The 18868-nt window shown below is 43.3% G+C and overlaps 1 protein-coding gene across 2 annotated transcripts in view; it reads left to right on the forward strand.

Moving 5' to 3' along the window:
• Positions 1-18868, forward strand: part of LOC144685926 (cyclin-dependent kinase-like 2) — a 101651-nt gene that overhangs the window by 72893 nt on the left and 9890 nt on the right. For both annotated transcript variants that reach the window (XM_078550952.1, XM_078550953.1), the window contains one exon: positions 13900-14109. In XM_078550952.1, the coding sequence (XP_078407078.1) occupies positions 13900-14109 (210 nt within the window). The remainder of the gene's footprint in view (positions 1-13899; positions 14110-18868) is intronic.

Consider the following 18868-nt stretch of genomic DNA (forward strand, 5'->3'; position numbering starts at 1 on the left):
TAAGTCCTTAAAGCCAAGGACGCTGCGCTTCGAGGAGAGTTTCAGAATGTCTTTGAAGCGTTTCTTTGTCCTCCCCTGGAATGTTGGCTGTTTGAAGCATTGAGAAAACAGGACCAAGTGAGGGAGAATGTTTTCAGCTATCCAGGTGCAGTGTCCAGTCCATCAAAGTTGGTTTTGCAGGAGTTTTGCCTGAATGCTAGTGGACCTGGCTTCAAGAAGGACAATAGCGTTTGTTCAAAGGTTCTCCCATTGAATCTGGAGGAGGCAGCAGAGGCATTGCTGTTGGAATATTTCTAGCTCTCTTATGTATTGCTGAGACACAGTCCAGGTCTCACTGCAGTACAGGAGTGTGGTGATGACAACTGCTCTGTACATGAGGACTTTTGCTGACTTGCAGACGATTTGCTGTCAAATATTCATTGTTGTAGTTTATAGAAGGCTGAATTAGCACAGCTGACCAGGTTTGTATATCTGTCAATGGTGGCCTTTTGAGAGAGTAGCTGCCAAGGTATGGGAAGTGCTCAACATATTCCAGGGTCTCTCCTTTTTTTTTTTACATTTGTTCATGGGATGTGGGCGTCACTGACTCGGCCAGCATTTATTACCCACCCCTAGTTGCCCTAGAGCATTTAAGAGTAAACCACATTGCTGAGGGGCTGGAGTCACATGTAAGCCAGACCAGGTAAGGACGGCAGATTTCCTTCCCTAAAGGACATTAGTGAACCAGGTGGGTTTTTACAACAATCGATAATGGTTTCATTCTCATTATTAGACTTGAAAAACATACGTGAGAGGTGGAATAGTTGGCTGACCAGGTGTGCGTTGATATGAGTTTTATTTTGGCAAAATGCAGGGAACAGGCCAAGTTTTTTGTTTGCAGAATTGAAGAGATCGAGAATGGGTAACGACACAGCAGTCATACACAAACTGGAGATCATGTACATTTTTGGAGGTCAGTTCAGTTTTGGCATGGAGGCAACCAAGATTACGGTGTTTTCCATGTAGATAATATTTAATACTGAAACCAAAGAGCAGTTGATCTTTGAGGTGAATAGCTACTGTCAGGAAGTTTGTAAATAGTACGGCGGCTATCACACAGCCTTGTTTGACCCCAGTCCAGATTTTGAAGGCACTTGTTTCAGATCTCCCACTCAAGATAGTTGCAGTCATATCACCATGAAGCAATTGCAGGATTGTGATGACGTTTCTTGGACATCCAAAACTGTGGAGCACAATCCACAGAGTCTCGTAATTTAATGAGTCAGATGCTTTGATCAGGTTGATGGATGCAATGAAGAGTCCCTGGTATTGTTCTTGATGTTTTTCTTGGATTTGTCTGACAACAAGACCCTGTTGGAGGTTCCTCTGGAAGGTCTAAATCCACCCTCTGTCTCTGGGAGGATTTCCTCAGCCACAGGAAGTAGGCGATTCAGGAGAATGTGTGTCAGGATTTTCCCTGCTACGGACAAGAAGAAAATACCTCAATAGTTTCCACAGCGTGATTTATCTCCTTTCTTGAAAATAGTTACGATGGTCTTATTCCTGAATACAGGTTTGGGGGGTGGTTTTTGGCGGGTGGCGTGCATGGATGGAGGGGAGGAGTTATTTTTTCTTCCAAGTCCTTAGGATGAGTGCATGGAGTCTTGATTTGAGCATAAGTCTGCCAGCTTGGAAGATCTCAGCTGGAATACCATCAGGGCTTTGTTGCTTTACATCTGTTTGATTGCTTGTTGCAGCATTGAGGGATAGCCAGGAGAGTATCAGCTGCCGCTGTGGATTCATGTTTGAGGCATTGTTGAAAATGTTCTTTCTAGTGTGACAGGATGGCATTGTCATCTTTAAGAAGAGAAACACCATCCTGTAAACAAAAGGGATTTAATCCATTTGCCATCAGTCTTTAGATGGCCCTGGTGGCTTCAAAAAGGCTTTGCTTGTCATGATGATCAGCATATGGTTAGATCCCTCAGACATTCTCTTCCAACCACATGCCCTTTATCTTCTGGATTTGTCTTTAGGTTTCAGCCTTGAGCTGTTGGAATGCTGCCTTCTTGAGTTGCGACCTTGGGTTGTCCTGCCAGGTGATGAAGACTGCTTGTTTTTTGTTCTAGGAGGTCACATATTTGGGCATTGTTTTCATTGAACCAGTGCTGGTGTTGATGATGCCTGAATCCAATGGTTTGGGCACAGGGGCCCAGTACAGCTGACTTTATTTGATCCCGCTGTTCTTTAGTTGAGTTGAATGTGTGCAGATTTTCCAGATTGGTCATGAGTTTCACTCGGACCTCCTTCCTTTGGTCAGACTGTTTTAGGGCGGCAGAGACATCGATCTTCTTCCTCTTGGACTTTTGGGCTTGCGATATCTTGTTTCTGGGTTGAAGTTCATCTGTCCAGCAGGCATCAGTCCCCCTCACGGATCAAGTGATACAGATATCACTTAGATCTTTGACTCGAAGAATTACATAATCCAGGAGCTGTCAGCGCTTTGATCTAGGATGCTTTCATGTGGTTTTGTATTTGTCCTTCTGGCTGAAGAGAGTTTTTATTATAATGAGGCCATGCTGAGCACACTTTGTCACCAGTAGGACACCATTAGCATTAGCTTTTCCCACACAGTTTTTCCCAATGGTTCCACTCCAGACGTCAGAGTCACAGCCAACCTAGGCATTAAAGTCCCCAGAAGGATGATCTTTTGGGCATGGCAGTGAGGACTTCACCAAGGTCAGAATGGAACTTTTCCTTAACAATTTCATCGGAGTCAAGAGTCGGTGAATAAGCGCTGATGATGGGAGCATATTGGTTATGGCTGAACTGTAGGTAAAGTGTCATGAATCTTTTGGGAGTTCTGGCAGTACATCCAAGATCCTATTCCAGACGGCAAAACTAACTCCAATGGCACATTGTCAGCCTTTCCTTTCCAGTAGAATGTGTATCCTCCTGCTTGTTCTTTTAGCTGCCCCGCTCCAGGAAGGTGAATCTCACTGAGGGCAGCAATGTCAGTTTGATACTTCACATGATATGATTGCAGTTCTTCTTTCTGGACGGTTACTTGAGATTATCCATGAGTGTTCAAAAATTCCAAGGAGCAAAATTTAGAATTTTCTTTCTTTGACCACAAAGATGGTGATTCCACAGGGTGTGGTTCCCCAGCCAGGTGAAAGTGTGACAGCCTATTTTTAGGGCATCTTTTCTGTCCTCTTCCCAGTTTGGGGTGAGCAGAGGGTGAGAAGAGGGCTGCTCAGTCATAGATGCCGTTTCCCAAGGATACCTCTGTCCCAACATGGGTGTTCAGTGACCTCCATGCACATACTGCCTATATGCAGATTCTTATAGGAACTCCCAATAGCCCTGCCTGTCCCTGTTGCCAATTCTCCATCACCACAGGATTTGGTAGATGGACCCTGGTAGAAACCTGCACGTGACCTTGTTTAACGTGAGGACCTCGGGGCGCGTCATTGTCACATGACCTTGATGGGGTGATGGTCAGATTTCAGTGACTTGTCGAGCCACAATGACCAGGACCACATCCGTTGAGTTTCACAGTCTTCTTTCGCCTGTCTGGGGTCTTTCATGCCAGGGTTGGCTTTGACGCTGATGTTGAGGACTTTACAGGCCGCACTTTGTTGGGCACATTCCCTGACCTTGCCTCCATAGCTGGCCCTACTGGGACCAAGGAGCCCCAGAGGGCATTAATAAAGGGATTGTTGGAGTGCACAAGATTCTCCACTACTTCAAGGTTACAATCCATGAAGAAGAGTGTGTTGATAATGGACAGGAAATCGAATGGTAATTTCTTCCACCCAGAGCTCAACTGGTTTTCTGCAGAGAGGGAGAAAATGGGGCAGGATAATTCCTGGCACTCAAATATCTTGTCTGAAAGCAGATAGGAGCCTTGTGGATATATTTAAATCTTGATCAAGTGAATTGATTACAACACTGATGCCTCTTTCCGTCCTTACTGCCTGATGAATGTCACTTTTTGCTTCCGTCCATGAACCATGAGCTGTACAAATTCTGAGGCAGACAGTTTAAATGCTACTTCAGGGGATCTTTCAGTTGACATTGGAACAAGTTGTAACAAATCTTTGAAGATATTTTTCTTGCAATAGATTGTGGAGTTTTATCATCATAACAGTTTTAAACATTCTTCTAGTCACTGTTGTACGCCCTGATCTGTAATGAAATTTTTAGTATTTCAACTGTTTCTTGATAGAATCCTCCTCTGGCAGGAGAAGCAGGAGGAAGTTGTAAACTGAGCTACAGCTCAAGAGAGAGCAACAAAAAGTAGCATGTTCAGAGGAATTCTCACCTTTCCAATAGAGTTTGTAGGCCCTGAATAACATAGCTGCAGTTCAGATAGAAGGCAGACTGATTTTACAAATAATCCATGAGAGCATTGCACTACATGCTATAAGGTGTGCAGCCAACTGCTACAGTGAGCACGACACTGTGAGTTGTTGTCAAGATCACAGCTGTCCAGAACTTCTTTGTTTTCGGCCCCTTTCAGTCATTTCGGGGACACGTGTGAGAAACGTCAATTACTCTGTAATCCATATTTATATTAAACAGGCGACAACTGATACCCTGTCTGTTGCAAATACATTTATCACTTTTTCCATTGATTGCAGAAACAGCAGGGCAGAACTTTGGGGTTTTGCAGGACTCCTGCAAGTCCAGAGCATTTACAGCACCCACGTCATCCTGCAGGCTCCCCCATACAACGTGGACACTCCTACAAGTCACAAGAAGCTCACTTTAATAGTTTGCAACTGAACAGCAACACATCATGCAGGCCTATATCCACTTTCCTAGCTGTTGCTATCTGATTCTTTTATATTACATCAGACATCTATTCCTCCCTTGTTTGTCCCTGTACAGTACATTAGGCACTGGTTGCTTGGAGACAAGGGCTTTCCTTTGTGCATCAGCCTTATGATCGCTCTTAGAAACCTATGTTCAGTATTTGAACAGTTGAATGGGCAGACTATTGGAGTCCTCAATCAATGATTCAGATGCCTGGACAGTTCAGGTGACTTCTTGCAACATAGCCCAGGAAGAGTGTTCCACCTGATTGCAGTGTGCTGAATGCACTCCAGTGGAGACAACAAATAAAACCACCAATGGAGGAGGACTTTCTTTGTTTTGAGGAGGAGGACACTGATGACATAGAAAACGGCAAGCAAGTGGGATGCGTCAAACAGTTGCCTAGAACCAAAGCTCTTTAGCAGAATCTCCCTGAAAAGAATTTAAGCTGAACAATCCATGCTCCCCTGAATTAACAATCATGTCCAACATCTGACCCAGTCCTTCCATCAATACCAAATAACAACAACTTATATAGCACCCTTAACGTAATGAAACATCCCAAGGCGCTTCACAGGAGCATTATAAAACAAATGCTGGGATTTTCCAGCCCCGTTGTGGCGGCACCCGCCTCAGGATATTCGGTGACCCAGCCAAAAGTCCATTGACTTTGGCTAAAGCATGGGAAGGGGTAGACTGCTTTGGCTCATTTAAAGATTTATGACATGCTTATAGTTAGCAACCTCAAACCTGAGACTTCATCACAGACCACAAAAATTTGATGTGTGCTGGGCAGTCTGGACCAACTTTCTTTGTGGTACCAATGAGGATAATAATTAGAGAGACACAATTGCAAAAGTGAAGTAATCAGGAGGAATGGTTTCATTTTCCATTCCCATTTCATGGTTGACTTTTGGTAGGACCATACAATCCCAGCGGCAGGCGGGCTGTAAAATCCCACCCAAAGAATGACAAAGAGCCACATAAGGAGATTTAAGGTCAGGTGACTGAAAGCTTGTTCAAAGAGGTAGGTTTTAAGAAGTGTCTTAAAGGAGAAAAGTGAGGTAGAGAGGCAGAGAGGTGTGGTGAGAGAATTCCACAACCTGGGGCCTACACATTTGAACGCATGGCCATCAATGGTGGAGCAATCATAATTGGGAATGGATAACAGGACAGAATTAGAAGAACGCAGGTATCTCAGAGAAGTGTGTGGTTGGAGGAGATGTCAGAGATAGCAAGGGCAAGGCCATGGAGAGATTTGAAAACAAGCACTTGGAGCCAATATAGGTCAATGGGCACAGGGGTAATGGGGGAATGGGAATTGCTGCAAGTCAAGACATGGGCAGGAGAGCTTTGGATTTATGGAGGGTAGAATGTGGGTGACCAGCCAGGAGTTCATTGGAATAGTCAAGATAGAGGTAACTAAAAACATGAATGAGGATTTCAGCAGCAGATGAGCTGAGACAGGGACGAAGTCAGGCAATGTTATGGAATTGGAAACAGGTGGTCTTAGTGATGGCACAAATATGAGGTTGGAAGCTCATCTCAGGATCAGATGTGACACCAAGGTTGCAAACAAACTGACTTAATCTCAAACTGTCACCAGGGAGCAGGATGGAGTCAATAGTTAAGGAACAGAGTTTGGAGCAGGGACTGAAAACAATGGCTTCAGTCTTCCCAATACTTAATTGGATTCATGTTGCATAACATTGCAAGATCATCAGTTAGTGCAGGAACACTTTGTACACAACAATTGTATATATCATTGTGGCCCTAATGACTTAGAGAAACGCTTACACCCTATTTGTCACCCTTGTGTGAGCTGCTAGTGTCTACCTGACATGCTCCATTACCCATCTATTCTAGTGTTTCTACAAGGTGGCACCCACGTGGCTACAGCATGGGAAGGGTAGACTGCTTTGGCTCATTTAAAGATTTAAGACATGTTTATAGTCAGCAACCTCAAATCTGAGACTTCATTGCCGACCACAACAATTTGATGTGCGCTGGGCAGTCTAGACCAACTTTCTTTCTGATACCAGTGAGGCTAATAATTAGAGATACAATTGCAAAAGTGAAGTAATTGGGAGAAATGGTTTCATTTTCCATTCCCATATCATGGTTGGCCCTGCTACTAAGCTGCAACTCAGACTCCCGGAGCCCAGTGATCTGAGTCAAACACCCATGCGTTCTATCACCCTGCCCGTCTGAAGTGGGTGAAGTTGTTAAGACTAGAGTCTGAATGGCTTCAGTATGAGCTGACCAGAGATATTGTTATTACTGCTGTTACAGGTGGGTGAGCTGCAGCATATGTGGAGGTGACCACATGCTCCAGGGTTAACTGCAAAATGTTGATGCCCTGCGTGAAAACCCGACATGAGTGGGTTGTCGACTCTTCCATTCTATCTGACATGTTTTGGAAGATGCGTGGTAGGAAGTCCAATATAACTTCAACAATTGTTGGTGCTTAGAAATCATTATTTTTTAAATGGTGAGCCACACCTCTGTCCTGTTCAATAGAATTGAGATGTGAATAAGCCTCCAGTTAATTGGTGGGCTTTCCTTGCCACCTTCTCCCGTTCCTGCTCCCTTGTGTTCAGTGAATCCCCCGATGCAGTCATCTTAGGCTCACTATTCATGTCAGGTGGGCTGCCAATTTCTGTGCTGGTGCTAGGCAAAGTAAGAGCAAGTGATGGTGCCTGATCATCAGGGTTTCCACGTCCGTTTGTCTGGCACAAGCATCTGAGTGTAAGAAAAGGGGAGACAGACAAGGGTCAGAATAAAGTTTCAAAGGCAAGCACTTGTAGACAGTGTGGGTAGAAATTCAATGCAGGTGCTGGAGAGGCAGACACCTTGGGCAGAATTTTACCAGTCGGTGAGCGGGGGCGGGGCGTGCTCACCGACGCATAAAATGATGCGCGGTGACGTCGGGGGGAACTCCCGACATCAGCACGCCTGATTTAAATTTTCAGGAAGGTGGGAACGCAGCAAAATCAGCTGCGCGCCTGCCAAGCTGTCAATGGCCAATTGAGGCCATTGACAGGATCAATTAAATAATTAAAGGACCTGCCCGTCCAACCTTAAGATTGGCCGGTCGGCCGGGAGTCCCAGCAGGAAGTAGAAAAAACATGAAACCTCATCCACGGGTGGGATAAGGTTTCATGTAAGCTTTAAAAAATTTTAATAAAGATTTTGAAAAAATTATGGACATGTCCCAACTCATGTTGTCACATGAGGGGACATGTAAGGGAATTTTTTTTTTTCTATTTTTAATATTTTTGAAAGTAGAGGCGATCTCCCTGAGGCAGCACTTAGCCTCAGGGAGAAGAATGCGCTCTTTCGTGCGCATGCGTGAAAGAGCGCACTCTCGATTTTGGGAATCCTCCCCCACCCACACAGGGAGCGCATAGCACTTTTGTGCGGATTTCAAGCTCACGTAAAATGGCGCTGCGCCTCCGATCAGGGGCGCTGATTGGAAGTGCGCCCATACGCGCCTGCCCATCAACTCTCTCCCCCCCCCCCCCCACAATGGGGGGAAAATTCAGCCCCTTATTCTACTTCTCTGCTCAGTGGAAAGGGATAAATAAATCTTGCCAGACCTGGTTGAAATGGATGCTATCTCATTGAAGGAATTGCAGGAATAAACACAGTGACACATGGAGGGAAAATAAAGTGCAGAATAGGAGAGGAGAAGAACCACCAATATGGCACATCACAGCAGCTTTGTCCATCCATCAAAGGGAAATAGTCTATGTTGCTGTCAAATACCAAGAAAAGACATACATGGCTTTTTGTAAACAATGGCTAAACATATTTTAATATTCAACATGCCCTCTGCAGGTATGCACTAAATTGTAATTTTTACTTCCTCCAAAATAAGGCTCCCACCTTCCACGTCAATGCACTTACCATTCATCAGCATAAGCCTTACAAGAGAGAACTAGATCCACCCCATATCTTATTGGGCTAATTCAAGATATCAAGTGCTAAAGGGTTCTTTATTTCTCTAGTCTTCCATACCTAATGTACGTCAAGGTGTCTGCAATTAAGACCATTTAATTCAAGATTTCCACGTCAGCCAGAAGGTTTTACATTGACATGCACTTTAACCTTACACTCAATTCTTTTGTCAAAAATGAATTGGGAGCCTTACTGAGGAAAGCTATCCAAGTCTTCATCACTCATATTAAGTCACATCTGAGCCATCCAAGCAGGTGTGATCCCACATGCCTTCAAGTTTGGTTCTCTTCCCAGTAAAATTGTCCAGTTGCCGATGAGGTCTGGGACTAGTGAAATAAGAAAAAAATCTTGTAGGTAGTTGCACTTACTAGTTACAAATTGTAGACTAATGCAAGGTGATGCCTCTGGAACTCCATGTCTGCCATTGGCTAGGGACCAGAAAATGGTCCTTTTCCAATTTCTACCTAAAAGAAAGAAATAACTTGCATTTTTAAGGTGCCGTTTATGTATTAAAGATGTCCCACAGTACTTCACAGGCACTCAATTGCTTTGAAGTGTAGTCAAAATTGTTTTGTAGGGAAATGTAGCATCTAATTTGAACACTGCAAGGTACCAGACTCACAGCACTGAGATAAATGAGCAGTGCTCTTTCAATGGTGTTGGTTGAAGGATGAACATTGGCCAAGATCCTGGAATTATTCCCTGCTCTTCTTTGAAACATTTTGAGGTGAAATTTACATGGGGGTTCTCTTGCTCTTCCACCAGAGTTATGATGAACAATTATGAATTCACCCTTCACACTGGAAATTTATTTTAATATTTGTTCATACAATATGAATGTCACTGGTAAGACTAGCATTTGTTGTCCATTCCTAATTGACCTTCAGAAAGGGCTGGTGAGCTTCTTGAACAACTGCAGTGTTAGCGAAGGAGTTTGAGGATTTTGACCTAGTGCCGATGAGGGAACAATTATATATTTCCAAATCAGGATATTGTGTGATGTGGAGGGGAACTTGCAGGTGATGGTATTCTCATGCATCTGCTACCTTTGTTCTTCTAGGTAGTAGAGGTCAAGGGTTTGGGAAGTGTTGTTGACAGAGGCTTGGTAAATTTCAGTAGTGTACCTTGTAGATGGTTGTCATGGAAAGAATGTGTTTGCTTTCTTACTGCCCATAATCAGAAGATTTTGTATGGAAGGAGGTGTCTCTTTCCTTCTTCTTGGAGTGTGCATTCCAATTAAATAATTCAGCACCAGCCTCAGTGAGCTTAAAAATAAAGTTGTTATTCTCAAACGCTTACCCCGAATTAAATTCAATGTCACACGCATTCAGTCTCACTATTGCACCCACATACACAAAGATTGGATACAGATGAAGGTCATCCACTTTTACACATTACAGTTATCTCAGTCTCTGGTTTAAGATCTTCAGTCTCCCACGTGGCAGGCCTGTGGTCTTTTGATTGGATTCGATGATTAACGTTGGAATGAGGGTCTCGTAAAGTGAAGGGTTCATGGCAGTTTGTGAGGTTTCTTGTTGTCCAATAGCTGGAAGGTTGGTTTTCACGTGAACTTGAAACTGGAATAAATGGGTCTTTTTCTGATTGGCAGGACGTGACGAGTGGCGTCCCACAGGGGTCTGCACTGGGCCCTCAACTTTTTACGATTTACATCAATGACTTCAATAAGGGGAGTGAAGACATGGTAGCTAAATTTGCAGATGACACAAAGATTGGTAGGAAAGTATGTTGTGAAGAGGACATGAGGAGGTTGCAAATGGATATAGATAGGTTGAGTGAGTGGGCAAAGATCTGGCAAATGGAGTTTAATGTGGGAAAATGTAAAGTTGTTCACTTTGGTAGGAAGAACAAAAAAGCAGCATACTACTTAAATGGAGAACGTCTGCATAATTCTGAGGTGCAAAGGGATCTAGGTGTTCTAGCACAAGTCACAAAAAGTTAGTATGCAGGTACGGCAAGTAATTAATAAGGCTAATGGAATGCTATTCTTTATTACGAGAGGGATTGAACATAAAGTAAGGATAATATACTTCATTTATACAGGGCATTGGTGAGACTGCACCTCGAATATTGTGTGCAGTTTTGGTCTCCTTATTTAAGGAGATTTAAGAAATGCATTGGAGGCGGTTCAAAGGAGGTTTACTAAATTCATACCTGGAACGAGGTGGTTGTCTTATGAGGAAAGGTTGGACAGACTGGGCTTGTTTCCAATGGAGTTTAGAAGAGTGAGGGGTGATTTGATTGAAGTATAGAAGATCCTGAACGGCCTTGACAAAGTGGACATCAAAAGGATATTTCCTCTTGTGAAAGAGTCCAGAGTTAGGGGGCACTGTTTTAAAATTAGGGGTTGCCCTTTTAGGACAGAGATGAGGAGAAATATTTTCTCTGAGAGTTGTGTGACTTTGGAATTCTCTGCCTCAGAAGATGATGGAGGCAGGGTCATTGAATATTTTTAAGGCAGAGGTAGATAGATTCTTGTTGGGCAAAGGAATCAAAGGTTATTGGGGTTAGATGAGGAAGTGGAAATCGAAACACAAGATGATCAGCCATGATCTTATTGAATGGCGGGGCAGGCTCGAAGGGCAAATGGTCTACTCCTGTTCGTATTTCTTATGGAACAGGTTACGTATTCTGGCTGCCTGATGTCTTGCAACTTGTTTCTGGGCCTGGTTCACAGACTGGTTGAACTGATGGCTTTGGAGAAAGTACTGCAAACAACTCTTAGCTGATTTTTGAAAGCAGACAAAAACATAGCTGCCTCACCACATGACTTTCCACAAGTTCAAGACCTTTTCCAAATAAGGCATAATGTTTATGTTGATTACATATCCTGTGCTGTGGGTTAACACCTCTGCAGTCCACCCAGTTTAGTTTGGATGGGGAAAGCCATCATGATACAATGGGATGGCGATAGGGGCCAGTCACTTCAATCTGCCACCAATTGACTTTTAACCTTCCCTTTTGTTCAGCATGAAACATGGAGACATGCAGCCTGGAAAACCCCATAGTCTTTTGTGTTGGCCCAACCTTAAAGTCCTCGGAGGGCTATGAATGTCCATATTTAATTAGGTATTCGCTTGAGATTTGGTACTGTCTGTAGTGCGAATGCAAAGGACACATGTTTGCAGCAGCCATTTTAATACCTTGTTTGTGTCCAGTTTTCTTAAAATTATTGACTGAAAGTTCATAATGTCAGTATGACATTCCTCCCAGGTTATGGTCAAGGTTCTCCTAAGTTATGGAGAAAGCATGATATTTGGAACAGTGTTTAATAATATTGACTATATTTGGAAAAACTTCTTTTTCTGTTATCACATTTATGTTTAAACCAATTTTTGAATGAACTTTAGAATTATCAAGGTGATGGTTCCCAGTGTAGGGAATGGAATACTTTTTTCAGCTTTTTGAACACAAAGTCTGTACCAAGATGCTGCACAGTCAACCAGAGTCAATGTTATTAAACATTGTTCCAAATATCATGCTTTCTCTATGATTTAAGAGAACCTTGACCATAATCTGAGAGGAATCTCATTGTTGATGTTTCCACTTACCCACATGTTATTCTTATAACCTCTCTGGGTAAGGCTGATAAATAAGTCTCAGATATGTAAAGTATTGCCCTATTGTGCAACCTTATCCCCAGATTTATTTTATTTTGAATTAATTGGATGACCTATGAAGTATTTTGTTTCAGATAATGTTGTTTATATTACTGTAAACCATGTGCTAGAATCCAGGGGAAGGGGAAGAAAAAATAACAGAAGAAAACTAAACAACATCATGAAAGAAACTAGTTGACTAAATGCTGGTGGTGTTAATTCAAGCTATGACTGGGAAACTCAGTGAAGAATAAATGTTTTTAAAGAAAAGGCACTGCTAATAGGGATTAGAACACCTTTATATTTTGGGGTATTTTCTAATCTTCTTACCCTGGATAATTTTAGTCTTCCATCTTACATCATTCTCATGGTAAGTCCCAACTCCTCACACTTTTCAAAGTGTCTATCCTTAATTCGAAATCTAGGTTAACATGTGGCAGCATGCTGTGAATTGAACAATAAACCCTGTTTGATAATTCTTCTTCATTTTCATAAGATCCCACATAAACACATTGTTTTAACTTTAAAATATCAAACTAATTTATTTCACAGAAGATGAACAACCATGTAAGAAATATGTTATAATATAGTGACATATTGATTTCCACCTAAATCTTCGAGTGGGAAAAGTAATGAAGAGATTGCAATTCTGAGAAGTAAGCTAATACTTTGCAAATAGCATTTTAAAGTTTTTATTTTCTTTGATAATATTGAACGAGCTAGTATTGACTGGCTTCTTTCCTGACATTTCAAAATATCGCCTCCTGTAGGCTTTTCTAACTTAAGCAGAAGTCTTTTTATTACCTGAAAAAGAATTACTGGAATTTTGTGAGTTGTGAATGTCTGATCTCTCAAATTCAAAATAGAACATATAAACTGAATCAATTGCACATTTAAGTTCAGATGATCTCTCATGCTCTCTCAAGCTTGTAACTGATGAAACTTGCAAGGTTTTATTGTGATTAGCCTGTCACAACATACTGGCTTTAGCTGGTTGCTGAATACCATGTGCAGTTTGTATTTAAAGGGACATCCACTGATTCAAAACTAGACAAAAAATACTTTAATTTTGTCACGGCTACCAAGAACTTCCTTCCTCAGTTGAAGGATATTAATAGAATGGTGGAATGTGATAAATGCAGATGGTACTAAAACAGATCTTTATTGAGGTAATGGTTATGCTGGCAACCAAGAGAATCTGTTTGATGTTGTCGCAAATCAAGAAGGGTGGGGTTGGAGCAAAAGTGTACCTGTGTGAACAAGAAAATCTGAGGGAGGCATGGGAAGCAGCCAGACCATTTTTTCCTTCTTAAGGGTGCTAACAGAATGTTGGTTGGCCACCCCAGAATCTCAATATCTGCCCATTGGGTGGAGTCCAAGACGTATGAGGCATGGGGAAGTCCTAGCTGGAGCATTCACCTGAAGGTAAGTGACTAAAATGCCTGTGCAGTCAGTATATTCCATTTGATTTGCTTCAATGGGTGTTTTAACACGTCAGAGTAACCACCATGTTGACCCACAGAATTATGAAAATCAGAAGAAGGGGGCTGGAGGACGGTTCACCATGATACCTCACCTGGGTTCAATGGCAAGGAGACCACCTTCCAAAAATAGCTTATGGTGGAATAGGAGAAACAAGTGGGATATAATGCATCCAGATACACTTCTACCCAAACTGAGTCTATGCCCACTCATCAAGCCACTAAGGAAAACTGCCTGTCTAGTTCTTCAGGTAAGCTGTCCTGCTCCTTCCCATAGAAATTTCTTCCAAATCATATCAACACACTGTTTTTAAATCAGGGTTTTTTGGATATGTGGAGTGTAAGGAATTCAATGGTGCTCTCCATTGGAAAGATTTGTGTATTTTCTTATTATTTCATGGGATGTGAGCATTGCTGGCAAGGCCAGCATTTGCTGCCCCTCTCTAATTGCCCCTGTGAAAGTGGTGATGAACTGCTGCAGTCCATGTGATGTGGGTACACGCATAGTGCTATTGTGAGTTGAAATATCTAAGAAACCCATCAAAACCTAAATGTCAATTGAATAGGGTGATGCAAAATCAGGTAACCAAAATATAAAACCAAAATAGAAAGAATGTCTGAAAGGTGCAGCAAAAAGTACTTGGCTAGAAAATAGTAATTTCTCTTCTCTTAGAATTAGTGATAATCAGAGAAGTGCTTTACCTAATTTCATGAACAAACATCTGTTCTTTAATCATCTGTATGCACTTCAGCTAGTTATATTACCTTGTATAAACGAAATAATTTTCCCTATAATGGTCACTCAAATATTGGGCCATAATTTCCTAGGAGTGGCAATCAACATCAGAGTGCCACTCTGTGACCAATTACTTACTCTAAATTTTTTCCATGCCTGTCTCATCTGATCTTCTGACTCAGGCCGGGCAAGATCCAGGCAGCACAGCTATCTCCAAGGCCCAGTGTCGCAGTCCAGCTCTGTCAGATTGAAGAAGGACATGGAGGTGGGGGGTGACAGCATCGGAGGGGAATGGTGGGGTTCAGACATCAGCGAGGTGGGAGGTGTCGAACATTAGGGGGTTGGTCGAACATCAGGGGTGGTGTGATGGCTGGGGGCGGTTCGGACATCAGCAGGTTGGGACATGATGGGGGTGGTCAGGGGTTGGTCATCAGGGTGGTGTGGGGGCAGTCGGACATCGGGTGGGGGTGGGGAGGGGGTCGGACATTGGAAGGGGTTGGGGGGGGTGTTGGACATCGGTGGGGTGTGGTGTCGTAGGTCAAGAGGGAGGACCGGTCAGGTCAGGAGCGGGGATAGGACCTGCAGGGAGGGCGGAAGGAGGTATATGTACGGTCAGATCAGTGGTGGGGGGGTTCGGGATGGCAGGGGTGATGGTCAGTCCTGCGGGGGTGGGTCGGGTTAGGTCGGGGGGGATTCCCATAAGGAGTCTGGGGGGTGGGGAATACATTGTGGGGAGGGGGTGTAGTTGGAGGTGGGGGCAAACACCTGGGGGATCAGGGGTGTGGGGTGTCCCTTGGTGGGGGGTCCCCGTGGGGGGCTGGTTTGTGTTTTTGCAATAGTTACCCAGAAGTTAGAAGATGTTTGAATTCTTCTAACCTTTTCTGAGTAACTATCTGTGTAACACAGCTGGAACCATCAGATGTTTGCAATTTAAGTCGCATTTTCAGATGGTTCCTGCTTAGGGTAATTGCTTAGAGGAAGTTTGCACTTAAGACCAACAGAGGACAACTAAAAAAGAAATAAGGAGGGAGAAGATTAAATATGAGGGTAAACTAGCCAGTAATATAAAAGAAGATTGCAAGAGTTTTTTTAGACATATAAAGGGTAAGAGAGAGGCAAAAGTGGACATTGGGCCGCTGGAAAATGATGCTGGAGAAGTAGTAGTGGAGAACAAAGAAATGGCGGAGGAACTGAATAGGTACTTTGCGTCAGTCTTCATGGTGGAAGACACGAGTAACATCCCCAAAGTTCAAGAGAGTCGGGGGGCAGAGGTGAGTATGGTGGCCATTACCAAGGAGAAGGTGCTAGGAAAATTGAAAGGTCTGAAGGTGGATAAATCACCTGGACCAGATGGATTACACCCCAGAGTTCTGAAGGAGATAGCTGAAGAGATAGTGGAGGCGTTAGCGGTGATCTTTCAGGAATCACTGGAGTCAGGGAGGGTCCCAGAGGACTGGAAAATCGCTAATGTAACCCCCCTGTTTAAGAAGGGAGTGAGGCAAAAGACGGGAAATTACAAGCCGATTAGCCTGACCTCGGTCGTTGGTAAGATTTTAGAGTCCATTATTAAGGATGAGATGTCAAAATACTTGGAAGTACATGGTAAAATAGGGTAAAGTCAACATGGTTTCATCAAGGGGAGGTCATGCCTGACAAATCTGTTAGAATTCTTTGAGGAGGTAATGAGTAGGTTAGACAAAGGAGAGCCAATAGATGTTATCTACTTGGACTTCCAGAAGGCCTTTGACAAGGTGCCACACAGGAGGCTGCTCAGTAAGATAAGAGCCCATGGTGTTAGAGGCAAGGTACTAGCATGGATAGAAGATTGGCTGTCTGGCAGGAGGCAGAGAGTGGGCATAAGGGGGTCCTTCTCAGGATGGCGGCCGGTGACTAGTGGAGTTCCGCAGGGGTCAGTGTTGGGACCACAGCTTTTCACTTTATACATTAATGATCTAGATGAAGGAACTGAGGGTATCCTGGCTAAGTTTGCAGATGATACAAAGATAGGTGGAGGGACAGGTAGAATTGAGGAGGCGGGGAGTCTGCAGAAGGATTTGGACAGGTTAGCAGAATGGGCAAAGAAGTGGCAGATGGAATACAACGTGGGGAAGTGTGAAGTTATGCATTTTGGTAGGAAGAATAGAGGCATAGACTATTTTCTAAATGGGAGAGAATTCAGAAATCTGGAGTGCAAAGGGACTTGGGAGTCCTAGTCCAGGATTCTCTTAAGGTTAACTTGCAGGTTGAGTCGATAGTTAGGAAGGCAAATGCAATGTTGGCATTTATTTCGAGAGGACTAGAGTATAAAAGCAGGGATGTGCTGCTGAGGCTTTATAAGGCACTGGTCAGACCACATTTAGAATATTGTGAGCAATTTTGGGCCTCGTATCTCAAGAAGGATGTGCTGGCCGTGGAGAGGGTCCAGAGGAGGTTCACAAGAATGATCCCAGGAATGAAAGGCTTAACATATGAGGAACGTTTGAGGACTCTGGGTCTATACTCGATGGAGTTTAGAAGGATGAGGGGGGATCTGATTGAAACTTACAGAATACTGAAAGGCCTGGATAGAGTGGACGTGGGGAAGATGTTTCCATTAGTAGGAAAGATTAGGACCCGAGGGCACAGCCTCAGAGTAAAGGGAAGACCTTTTAGAACAGAGATGAGGAGAAACTTCTTTAGCCAGAAAGTGGTGAATCTATGGAATTCATTGCCACAGAAGGCTGTGGAGGCCAGGTCATTGAGTGTATTTAAGACCGAGATAGATAGGTTCTTGATTGGTAAGGGGATCAAAGGTTACGGGGAGAAGGCGGGAGAATGGGGTTGAGAAACTTATCAGCCATGATTGAATGGCGGAGCAGACTCGATGGGCTGAATGGCCTAATTTCTGCTCCAATGTCTTATGGTCTTATGGTCTTATGCACTTCTGGGCAATTGTCATGCAAACCCTGACCTTTGAAGTTCTGAGAGAGGTACCCCAGCGCATCTTTGGGGTACTCCCCAAATCCGACGCTGGAGAGCTCGGAGGTTAACTATCCCAGATCCCTATTCCCTTGTAGGCTGCTTTGCTGGCCTCTGATAATATTCAAGCTATTTCATTTCCATTTTTCTCCAAAAGTGATTGCTTGAAATAGGAATCATGTTCCCAATGATTTTTTTCCAATTGGTAAAAGTCTATCTTAATTAATTGGGGAATTTTCAAATTAATCGGGATGGACAAAACTTTTAACTTTTCCTGGGGCGCTGGGTATAAAATGGACGGTAGAGGATCGGTTGCCTGTGATACCCCCCAGCCAATTATCCTTTCCACCAAATCAGCCACAGGGTATAATTGGTGCTGATCCACTACTATCTCTTTTATGCCTCTGCTGAAATTGATCCATTCAATCAATTAGAATGCTTGTTTTAGAATTTAATCAAGGGAGTTGTGAAAATCTTTGGAGCTACCATTTCCCAAGAATGGAAGAAACAGGCTTTTCTTTCACCCCCTGCCTTGCCTTGAATCTGTTGATTTTTGTTTCATCATGTGTTTGGGGTCTAGATGGTGTTCTTTGGGGTTTGTCAATTCTTCAAAAGTAAGGTGCTTGAGCCTGTGGTTTGTTAAAACCATTACTCTTTATTTACAACTACTATATAAACATTAGGAAAAGTGCATGAGTTTGGAACTTCTGCTTCCTCCAAATCACTGTTACTCAATCATGTGATGTTACATCATCATTGTACCAGCATCACGTGATGATGTTAGCCCTTTACTCTATATCTCTCCCCAAGTCTTTATCCCAATTAAATACAACCTCCTATATCTCCCCACAAAGTCTCAGACTTCACAGGGTTAGTCTCTAAGGTGCCTTGACCAATTTCCCTTATCTTGTCTGATCTCTTTCTGACATTCCACACTCTCCCTTCTGTTGGAATGAGTGTCCTTCTCCTGGATGGCTGGAGAGCTTCGTCTTCTTTCATCTTCTTTATCTCCAACAGGATATGAGTAGTAATCCCAAGTTTCTATTGGCTTTCTTTCCAAGGATATTAAGGCTGCGGTTTCCCCTTATGGTACCCTGGTCCATCTCAACCCCACCTGATCTCAGTTGTGGAGCTCTTTCGATTATTATCCCTTCTTTCTGTTAGTTTTGTATCTATACTCTGTCCTCAGGTTTCAGGACAGATAAGTCTTGTGCTCTGTGCCTGAAGTTAAAATTACGAGCCTGTTAGTTTCTCTGTACTTCCTCATGCTGTTTCACACTCTCCTGGTTGTTCGAGGTAACATTAGGTTTTAGTTT

This window comes from Cetorhinus maximus, chromosome 10 (genome assembly GCF_964194155.1).
Source record: "Cetorhinus maximus chromosome 10, sCetMax3.hap1.1, whole genome shotgun sequence".
NCBI lineage: Eukaryota > Metazoa > Chordata > Chondrichthyes > Lamniformes > Cetorhinidae > Cetorhinus > Cetorhinus maximus.